General features: G+C 38.5%; 1 protein-coding gene across 1 annotated transcript in view; it reads left to right on the top strand.

Annotated features, from left to right (window-relative positions):
* Positions 1–11761, top strand: part of ENOX2 (ecto-NOX disulfide-thiol exchanger 2) — a 210546-nt gene that overhangs the window by 187262 nt on the left and 11523 nt on the right. Inside the window, exons 9-10 of the mRNA XM_006881795.1 lie at positions 5356–5537; positions 8767–8874. Of these exons, the coding sequence (XP_006881857.1) occupies positions 5356–5537; positions 8767–8874 (290 nt within the window). The remainder of the gene's footprint in view (positions 1–5355; positions 5538–8766; positions 8875–11761) is intronic.

Raw genomic sequence — 11761 nt, 5'->3', positions numbered from 1 at the left:
CCTTTTTTTACTATGAAGGCAACCCCATTTTTCCTTGTCTTTTCATCTCCAGAGTAATATATCATATGGTCATCTGACTCAAAATGCCCCATGCCAGTCTATCTCATTTCTCCAATGCCTAATATGTCAATATTTATGCGTTCCATTTCTTTCTTAACAATTTCTAATTTTCCTACATTCATGGCCCATTCCTATGGGGGTATAAAATACTGAGTAAGCAAATTAGACCCAGCTGTGGGGAATCATTAAGGCCAGCCTTAGATTTAGCATAGTAGGCAATATGGAACCATTAGCGTGTCTTATTCATGCCACTAATAAGATTCAAACAGCCAGAAAATGCGTATGTACATATGTTTAGAGAATAAGTTTACAGTACGAGAGACCAGTAAGAGACCTTTATAGGAATTGAGCTGGGGGATGGTAAAGGTTAGGCCAGGGTGCTAAAGAGTGAGAGAAGGGAATTTTGTGACCTGGATGGGAAGATAATAAAAATCCCAGTTACGTACAGGCTAACAAAGCGTGACAGAAGTAAAGATAATAATCTGTTGTTATTGTTGTTGTTATGTGCCATAGAGTCAGAACCAACTCATAGCTTACCCTCCAGTGCCTTTTCAGAGGGTTTAAATCACATAGAAGGAGATTTCTCCTCTTTCTTCCATAGAGCTGCTGGTGGATTCACACCAACTACCTTTGAGTTGAAGTCCTACTTCTTACCACTAAGCCACCATGTTGTTGTTGGGTGCCGTCAAGCCAACCTTGACCTATAGTGACCCTATGAACCTAGCTTCCTAAAGCCTGCAGAGGCAAGAAAAGAAAGGTCATGCAAACTACTTGAGATTTTGTCCAAACTGGCCTGCACCCAGTCCTATTAGGTGGTACTCATATCATCTCTCTCCATCCCAGCCCTTGTTCTTTCTGGTTTTTCCCCTTTCATAAATCATTAGCTTAGACTTTGTTATGAGCCTGGAGGGAAATGGCACAGATTCTTCCACCTATGACTTTCTAATAATTTTAAGCATCTCCTATATACAACTATGTAAGAGTGGCTGACTCCTTGAATTTACTTCCATTAATTAACTTGGTTATTTTCTTTATACCACTGAAGAGATCTAGGTAGGCATTATTATTATTATTTTTTTTTTAATGGCATGAAATCCTTTTTGATCTTTTGCCATAGAAAAACATGTCTGGCATTTTGCTCCTAGTGGCTCCTGTAAAAGGAGGCATACACAGCTGCCTGCGAGCATTCACACTGCCATGATGAACCAGCAGCCTTCAGATCTGAGGAGCGAGCCCCATAAAGAGAAACGTTCTTCCCACATAGGAAATAGTCTGAGAACTAATGATGGCAGGGTATGAATGCATTCACTGTACTGTGCTCTTTAGCACCCTGACTGATGGATTCACCTGCTCAAACATATTATTAAAAGTAATATTGAACTTTTCACTGTTCTGCCAATGTACAGAGCAAGCCAACTTCAGAAATGAGCCCAATTAATATTAAGGCTGTGAAAGTAAAGACTTGGTGCCCTCATTAAAATGACAAAAACTTTCATTGCAGATACTAGGAAATGCATATTGTAAGGAAGGTCCCTTCACTAGCATTATAAGAGATCATGGTTTCTTTCACATAGTGACAGGTCCAGACTGAGGAGGTGATGGTGCTGGCACATGGCTGCAGGGACCCATCTCTGCTCATCAGCATGTCCTTTCCCCCAGGAGAGAAGACGCCTCTCCTTGTATTCTCAGAAGGAAAATATTTTCACTTTTACACTGAAGAACCCGCTTCTAGCTAGTCTCCTAGGTCCCTGCCCTTTTCTCTTCTATGTATGTTTAACACGTGGCTTCTAGAGCATGAACATAATTTCTGGTCTGCGGTGCAAGGAGAAACAAGAGGATGGAAATGCACCAGCACTTTTTCCATAGAGCTGTGTGGACTGCCAGAGGACAGTCATGCAAACCAACGCAGAGATAAATAACTGTCCGTGCGTGGGAGTCACTCAATTTAGAGGGTAACCCGTGTGCTATTCCGCAGAATGGCCGCTTAAGATGTGTCCTTGGTGACCCAGTAAGCAAACCAAATATTTCTCCCTGTACTTGACAGACAGTTAATGGCCCCTTCCGCACACGTTTTCAGTATTCCATCATCCCCTTCTCCAACAGCATAGCATCTCTTCTGGTGGTGGGGCTATAGAGAACACTATGTCTGTCAGGAGGTAGCCCATCAACTGGGAGAGATGTCAAGGCTAGAGATTGTTTGGAAGGCTGAGAATCCAAGTCACTGGGAATGCGTGTCTCTGCATAAAGACTTTCACTTCCCAGACACAAAATCAATGTGATTACAGCAAGAATTCAAAACCATAATGAAACCAAACAAAAATGGAATGTGCCATGCCAAAACCCTTTTGTAATTTTCCTGAGCTAGAATGAGAAGTTTAAAACTGCCAGATCAGTCTAATTGTATGACCATCCACAGAGGAAAAATTGGGGCATTGAGAAAATGTCTCAACACTCCTAAAAGACATTCCTCTTCAGAACCCTTTAACATGGCTACCCCCTGCTTTGCATTGTTGTTGTTGTTAGGAGCCATGGAGTTGATGGCAACATTATGAACCGTCTGAACCCCGCCCTATCCTGTGCCATCTTCACCACCTCTTGATATATTTCAGCCAATTGTTATATAGTCACTGTGACGGTCCATCTTGTTGAGTGTCTTTCTCTGTTTCTCTGCTCTTACCCAGCATGATGTCTTTTTTCCAGGGACTGGTCCCTCCTGACAACATGTCCAAAATATGTGAGACAAAGTTTCGCCATCCTTGCCTCTAAGGAACACTCTGGTTGCACGTTCTCCATGACATATCTGTTTGTTCTTTTAGCAGTCCGTGTTATATTCCATATTCTTCTCCAACACAATGCAAAGGCATCAATTCTTGTGCCACCCTTATTATTGTCCAGCTTTCAAAAGCATAGCAAGTGTTTGAAAAGAGCATAGCTCAGATCAGGTGCACCTTAGTCTTTAAACTTATATGAGTGCTTTTTATAACTTTGGAGAGGTCCCTTACAGCAGACTCTTCCAATGCAATATGTCTCCTTATCTCCTGGTACCAAGTGTGCTGATTATGGATTCAAGTTAGATGAAATTGTTGACAATTTCAATCTTTTCTCCATCTATTATGATGTCGCCTTTTGACCTAGTGGTGAGGATGTTAGTCTTGATGATGAGATGCAATCCAAATTGAAGACTGTAATCTTTGATATTCAGCAAGCATTTCTAGTCCTCCTCACTTTTGATAAGCAAGAGTGTGTCTTCTTGACTTGAACACACTGTGTAGCCATACCCAGAAGTGTGTCTCCTACACGTTTCACCTCCGCTACAGAAAAAATAAAAATAACCTTTAGTCGAAAAAAAAAAGTGTGTCATCGGTGTAATGCAGGTTGTTGAGTTTTCCTCCATTCCTGATGCCTTATTCTTCATAGAGGCCAGCTTCTCAAATTATTTGCTCAGCATAAAGAGTGATAGAAAAACGACAAAACCTTTATGCATATCTTTTTAAATTTTAAACCATGCAGTGTCCCCTTGTTCTGTTTGGACAATTTCTTGGTCTAGATATAAGTTTTGCACAAGCACAGTTAAGAGTTTTGGGATCCCTATTAATTATTTTCAATGTTAGCCATAATTTGTTGTGATCCACACAGTCATATGCCTTTGCACAGTCAATAAAACACAATTAGACATCCTTCTAGTATTCTCTGCATTCAGCCATGATCCAACTGATGATATCAGCAGTGATATTGATGGTGCCGTGGCCTCTTCTAAATCCAGTTTTAATTTCTTGCAGTTCTGTCAATGTACTATTCTAGCCTTTTAAAAAATAATCTTCACCAATATTTTGCATGCATGTGATATTAATAAAACTGGTTGGTAATTTCTATATTTTATTGGATTAGCTTTTTGGAGAATGGGGTCAAATATGGATCTCTTCCAGTCAGTTGGCCATATTTCTTGGCTCAACCTAGTGAGCATATCCAGGGGTGCATCTGTTTGTTGAAACGTGTCAACTGGTATTCCATCAATTCCTGGGGCCTTATTATAATGCCTTCAATTCAACTTGAACTTCTTCTTTTATTACTGTTGGTTCTTGATTGTATTCTATTTCCTAAAATGGTTCCATGTCAACCAGTTCTTTTTGGGATGGTTTTTTGTTTTAATCCTTTTAATCCTTCCTGGATCATTCTTCAGTATTGTAACTCAAGGTTTGAATTTCTCAGTTCTTTCAGCTTGGGAAATGCTAAGCATGTTTTTCCTTTTTGGTTTTCTAATCCCAGTTCCTTGCACATTTCATTGTAAGACTTTGCTTTGTCTTCTCAAGCTGCCTTTGAAATCTCCAATTCAGCTTTCTTACCTCCACATTTCCTTCCCCTATTTTGGCTTGCTTTCTTTTCAGTGCAAGTTTCAGAGTCTGTTCTGACATCCATTTTGATATTTTCTTTCTCCCATGTCATTATAATGACCTTTTGCTTTATTCATAATGTTACCTCACAACTTATCTGGTGTTAAATCATTGGTGATCAATGCTTCAAACCTTTTCTTGAGATTTTTTTCCTTTAATTTCTTGCAATTCTTTTTTTTAAAAAAAAATTTACCGTGGTTTACCTACAAAGTTCATATACCTCACACTTGATCCTCCCCTCCATCCATCAAACTGTGTGACCCCATAATTACCCTCTTCGAAAGAATCAGGTGGGATAGACTTAAGGTCATATTTTTATTCTTGTGCGTTTTTAATTTTCTTCTGATTCAGTTTGAACTTGCACATGAGTATTTGATTTTTGACCTTAGATCTTCTTTTTTACATTTTCCTGGCCTTTGGATTACTAGTTCTAAGTATATTCTTTTAAAATAGCTGTCAGCAGCACAATGGCTAGTTCTTTGGGGTTGGGGTTTTTTGTTTGTTTGGAGTGGTTTTTTTGGTTTTTGGGGGTATTTTTTTTGGTAAGTTTATGACAAATAGCCCTTAAATTTGTTACTACAGGATGTACTATCATTTGCCAAATTTCTAATAAAAGTCCCCAATGTTACCTAAAAATTTGTTAGTTATATTTGAAGTGCAAAACAAAATTGTAATAAGGAATTTTCTGTATTAGAATCTGGTGTACATTTACAGAAATGTGTCTGTGTGCTTTTCTGTCCATCTCTCATATCCATGGCCAAAGTTAGACTTAAAGATCTCATGTAGAGGCCATATTATCCATTTTCATTTTCTATCCATTTTCATTTAAAGTACCAACCTTGCGTGCTTCCTTCTACAAAGGAATCTAAATAGATTGTTTCACTCTTTTACATTGATTATTTAGGTTTAGTGTCACAGGCGGAAGCTCTGAAGGAAGAAAATGACAGCCTCCGCTGGCAGCTTGATGCCTATCGGAATGAGGTCGAGCTGCTCAAGCAAGAACAGGGCAAAGCCCACAGGGAAGAGGACCCAAACAAGGAACAACAGCTGAAACTCTTGCAGCAAGCCCTGCAAGGGATGCAACAGGTAAAGGCATTTTCATTTTCTGAGCTTTTGGAAGGATGTTATCAGTACCTCGCCAGTATAAAAGGGTTCTTCCTGGGTGTCACAATGGCCAAGGATATGGTTGCTAGCTGAAAAGACAGCAGCTCTAACGCACCAGCTGCTCTGCAGAAGAAAGATGTGCTTTGTGGCAGGATGCGTCTGTGAAGATTAAAGCTCTTCTCTACGGGGCAGCCTTACTTTGTCTCAAAAGGTTCTATGAGTCATAACTGCTTGATGGCAACAGGGCAAACAGCAAGCATACCACACCTCTTATTCATCAAGATATTCTGTTGCCTAATATTCCACTGTGTGGCTGTACCATGATTTTGAATAGATCATGAACACCGAATTGGAACAGATGAGGGAAGAACAGTTTGAAAGGGATATATGATTATATCTTATATGTACGAGACCAGTTTGGAATAAGGAGGGCATTTTGGGGGTACAGAAGGGGGAAAATGTGCAGTAATGAATAAATTTTGGAAAAACTCTAGAAATTTTACAAACCATATGCTGTTGCCTGATAGAGCTGAAGAAGGGGTTGATTGTGTGGCATGGTTAATGAAATAGTCCTGTTGAAATGTAGAAAGCACTAGATCACCAATTTTGAAAGAAAGAGCATTCAGTGAAAAATATTTAACACTGAAGCTATAAGAAACATAAGCTAACCTTCTACTTTGGAAACTAGTTCAGGATCCAGACAAGACTTTAGGGTCTATAGGAAGAACCTCAGGTACTTAGATAGAGGGAAGTGCTAGACAATAAGGATCCTGTTGACAGAATTCTGTATACAATACAGCCTTTTAGAAGGCATGGAGGAGACCATGCCCTTGATTGGGTAGGAGCTGTGTTTTGAGTTTTCAAAAATGTTTTATTATGTTTTAAGTGAAAGTTTACAGAGCAATTGTCCACTCAATGATTCATACAGGTTTTGTTTATGGCATTAATTACTATTGATTCAGTGACTGGGTAATGGGGATAGGTGTGTCAGAGATAATAAGATTGGCGAGGGATAGAGCAGGGTTTTGGGCTGTTGTACATAGGGTCACTATGAGTCGCAGGCAACTCACTGGCACATAACAACAAGAATAACATTTTGTTCCCACATCCTCCCTATGAATCTCATTCCCATTCATCCTGTCTCTTCCTGCCTTCTGAACTTTATTTCTAGGCAAATACCACCCTTTTGATCTTGAATGATTGATTTCTCTAAGAATTTATTACCTCCCCAGTGTTACTGCTCACCTTACAAACTTCTCTGTTATTTGGCCGAAAATAGAGCTACAGTGGTAAATTTAGTTCAAGGCTCAAAGGGCTATTAAGAGCCATGAGCTTGAGAATTCCACCACTCTGTTAGATTTGAACAGCAAGCCTGATCATTTTTATGATTTTGCATTTTGTTCAATATTTTTCTCCCACTCCATCCAGGGTCCCTTTTAGAGCCATCTGGAAGCTGGTTTTATGAATGTTTTCAAGTGTCAATGCTTTGAGTATATAAGACAGATAGATTTGTTTTTCTTTCCGTTTCACAATCATTTGTGCAGATTAATTTCCCTGAAAATAATTCCAAGCCCTAAAAAGAAGTATATCCTGTTTCCAGTTGCATTCAAATACAGAAATTGCATAACAGATGCACAGTAACTAGAAGTCTGACATTGCCATCACCACAGTGAACGTACAGTTTAGATGATCCCAGTGTCTGCACTCACTACAGTAAAGTACAGTAAAAAAAAGGTGCAGTAAGAATGCAGGCCACTAAGCCACTGTACCAGCCATTCTCCTTTAAACTTAAATTGTGCAATAATTGTGAACAACGCACTTTGAAATTATCTAGGGAAAAGCTAGTTGCTGGTGGGAAATTACAGATTATGAACAGGGAGTCATTTCTGGTACTTAGAAACCTCATACTTCTGCCACTTTTGTGACCATTGTTGTTGCTGTTATGTGCCATCAAGTTGACCCATAGCGACCCTATGTACAACAGCTCTGAAGCCTGCCATGTCCTGAGCCAGTCTCACTGACTCCAATACACGGTACCCTTATTATTCCAGTTACTATATCAATCCATCTCATCTGGGGGTCTAGTAATAGGTTACTTTTTTATTGATGAATTACTTTTTTAATAGCAAAATGTGAAGTAATGCTTACCTCCCTTGCACTTCAACCATGAAGTTTAACTAAAGCATGTCAATTACGTTAGAGAGCCTTTCGTCAAAAAATCCAAAAGAATCTCTTCAACTGTACAATCAGAACACATTGACACTATACATCATTGTATGCTCTTTTGTCTTTTTTTGTGAGCCTCTGGAAAGCAAGACTTTAGAAGTATTTTGTTTCTGTTTTGTTCACCTCTCGCCTTGATTTTGAAAGCACTCCACATAAGTGTAGTTCAGTTTCTTCAGTGCAGACTCAACGTGATGGAACTTTTGTTTCATCATTATAAAGATTTCAGTGAGACAAGTCTTTCTACCTTGTGAAGAATTGATTTCACTTGTTTGTTTTATTGAAAAACAGCCTTGCAAACAATGGTAACATTTCTGCCATCTATTCTCAAAAAGAATGTAATAATGGTGGTTGGGAGCATGAGCTCTCATGAAGGCCTGGGTTTAAACCTCATCTCTGTCACATATCTGAATGGCCTTAAGCAAGTCACTTACCTCTAAGAATCAAGGATAATTGTTTAATAAGCCTCATCAGTTTATTGTGAGACTTAAATGAGATCATGTACATAAAATACTTTAGACAATGCTTGGTACACATTAGCTGCTCAAGAAAGAATATTTATTATCATTACTGATAATGATGGATAAGATATAGAAACTAGCATGTAAAATTTGTATTCGTTACCACTTTTCTCACAGAAAGTGAACTTGACTTGCTAAATGACTTGCCAGCAACATTAAACCCACTTCTGCCCACAACAGTATTAACCGCACACTACTGACCAGAATAGGGAAGAAGTGACTTAATCCGTTTCTCCAGCCCTTTTTAAAATATTTGCAGGTTCACAGAAAGTTCATAAGAGCCAGATAAAATAATGTTAGCTGGAAAATGTCTTCACTTTTCCTCTAGTATCTCTGCATAGAGGAATGATGGGGTATGCTGGGGGAAAGGGAAACAGGGCACCTTATTATCTAGACTTAGCTGGAATTTTTAAAGTGACGTGTAGCTCCTTCAGTGGTGGCTTGATTGCTTTTGGTCTTTCTTGTAGCATTTACTCAAAATCCAAGATGAATACAAAAAGAAAGAAGCAGAACTTGAAAAAATCAAAGATGACAAGTTGCAGGTGGAAAAAATGTTGGAGGATCTCAAAGAAAAGGTACATGAGTCCTAACTCAGTATGTCCCCTTGCCTCCTCCTCCCCATTCAAAGACAATGAAAATGTTCTTTTTTTACTTTTCCTTTATTTTATTTTTGTATTGATTTGTATACAAAATTCATATACGTCGTGTCCCATTCGATCATTCATGTACATTGTGTTTTATAAAATCAATTACCATTGATCTATGCTTCCTATTTACCCCATCTTTTCAGGTCCCCATGAATCTTCCCTAATTCACCCACACACAGATACACCAAACTCTGCTGTCTTAGTTATTTTTTCCATTTCTCACCTTCTTGTTCCTTCCCCTTCCCCTTTTGGACTTTTATACAAGTTTTTCTAGTTATCCTTTTATTTTTACACTAGGAGTCTTCTGCTGTATATGTCTTTATGAGAGTGAGTTAGTTCATTCAGCATAATGCTCTCTAGCCTCTCCCACATTAGTGTTACATAGTATTCCAGTGTGGTGCTACATAGTATTATTCCATTGTGTGGCTGTTCAATAATTTTTTAATCCATTCACTTATTGATGGTCTTTTGGACTGTTTTCGTTGTCTTGCTATTTAGAATAACACTGCTATGAACATAGGTGTACACAGACTTTTCTAACAGTTGCCTTTCTGATGTGATAAAAATGAAATATTATCATTGAATATTAATAGGCATGATAAATGTTTTACTTTTGGTGGAATAGGCTAAACTAATACATGGACTAAACACATTTCATTGTGAGTCGTTTATTTTCTGCGTGTGAATCTTTTTTATTTTAAATTCTGGTTTACTTACAAATTTCATCTACATTGTTTTTCACACCCGATCTTTCCCCTTTCCTTTAGTGACCCCTCCCTCCACTCATCAAATTGTGTGACTAAGCTCTACCCCTCTCCCCTACCTAGATCCTGATACATACTCTGCAATAATGGTCTTATACAGTATTTGTCTTTATGAGACTGAGTTAGTTCACCTAGCATAATGCTCTCCAGTCCCTAAAATCATTGCTTTTGTATGCTGCGTGGTATTCCACTGTGTGAATATACCATATTTTCTCAATCCATTCCATTGTGGTTGGACATCTAGGCTGTTTCCATGTTCTTGTGATGGTGAATAATTCTGCTGTGAACATTGATGTACAAGTCTCTGTTTGTGCCTCAGTTCTCATTTTCTCAGGGTATATTCCAAACAGTGGAATAGCTGGGTCATATGGAATTTCTGTGTTCAGCTTTCTGAGGAAACGCCAAACTGCCTTCCAGAATGGTTGTACCATTTTACAATCCTACTAAGAATGTATAAAAGTTCCTGGCTCTTCACACCCTTTTCAGCATTTATTACTTGCTGCCATGCTAAACTTTGCCACTGCTACTGGGGTGAGATGGTATCTAATTGTGATTTTGATTTGCATCTCTCTTATTGCCAGTGATTTAGAGCATTTCTTAATGTGTCTTTTGGCCATCCAAATGTCCTCCTCTGTGGAAAGTCTTTCCATGTCTCTTGCCCATTTTGTAATTGGAGTATCAGTCTTTTCCTTTTAGAAGGCCAGGAGTATTTTGTAAACTTTTGTTATGAAACCCTTGTCTGAGATGGTATTGTCAAATGTTCCCAGTCAGAAGGTTTTCTTTTCACCCTGTTGGAAAAAGTTTTTGATGCACACAGAGACTTAATCTTTAGAAGGTCCTATTCATCAATTTTATCCTCTCCAGATTGTACATTTCTGGCTGTATTTGGCAGTCCCTTTATAGTGTAAACTAGACCTTCTAAGCTTGGTCCCAGTTTGTCTCTTAATGAGTTTCATGGTTTGGGGCTTTATTCCAAGGTCTCTGATCCACCTTGAGTTGATTTTGTGTATGTCGTGAGACGTGGATCCTGTTTCAGTTTTCTGTGGGTAGTAGCCCAGTTTTGCCACCACCATTTGTTGAAGAGGTTGTCATTTCCCCATTTAATAAGGTTTTTTTTCTTATCAAATATTAGTTGATTATAGCTAGCTAAGTCCGTTTCTGGGTTCTCAATTCTGTTCCATTTGTCTCTGTGTCTGTTACTGTACCCGTATCATGCTGTTTTGGTTGCTACCACTGTGTAGTAAGTAGGTTTTGAGATCAGGGAGTGATATGCGTCCCACTTCATTTTTGTTTTTCAGAAGTGCTTTGCTTATTCGGGGTCTCTTTCCAAATAAACTTGACAATTTCCCTTTCAATCTCCCTGAAAAATGAGTTTGGTATCTGTTTTGAGATTGCTTTGAACATGTAGATTGCTTTTGGTAGGATTGTAATTTTCACAATATTGAGTCTTCCTGTCCATGGATAGGGAACATTTTTCCATTTATTTAGGTCTTTGATTGTGTCTCCCAAAAAATGTTCTGTAGTTTTCTTGGTATAGTTCTTTTGTGTCTCTCGTTAGGTTTACTCCCAAGTATCTCAAAATCTGATTAGCTCTTGGAAATGGTATTGCTTTCTTGGTTTCCTTCTTTGCGTTCTCAATATGACCAAGTAGAATTCATAACAAGTATGCAGGGATGATTCAACATGAGAAAAACAACATAATTCACCACATTAACAAAGCAAAGAACAAGAACCATATTATCCTAGCAATTGACACAGAAAATGCATGTGACTAAATCCAATTCCCCTTTCTGGTTAAGACACTCAGCAAAATTGGAATAGAAGGGATTTTCCTCAACATAGTGAAAAGTATAGATGCAAAACCAAAAGCCAATATCATGTTCAATGGAGAAAGACTAAAAGCATTTTCCTTGTGAACACAGATAAGACAAGGATGCCTACCTTCACAACTTCCATTCACTATTGTATTGGAAATGCTTGCTAGGGCAGAACGACAAGAGAAGGAAAGAAAAGGCGTCCCAATCAGCAAAGAGATGGTTAAACTGCTGCTA

The sequence above is a fragment of the Elephantulus edwardii genome, unplaced genomic scaffold (assembly GCF_000299155.1).
Source record: "Elephantulus edwardii isolate Elephantulus edwardi_28Jun2011 unplaced genomic scaffold, EleEdw1.0 scaffold00016, whole genome shotgun sequence".
Lineage (NCBI taxonomy): Eukaryota > Metazoa > Chordata > Mammalia > Macroscelidea > Macroscelididae > Elephantulus > Elephantulus edwardii.
Note: the sequence above shows the minus strand (reverse complement) of the source record. Positions and strands in the feature narration are given on the sequence as shown.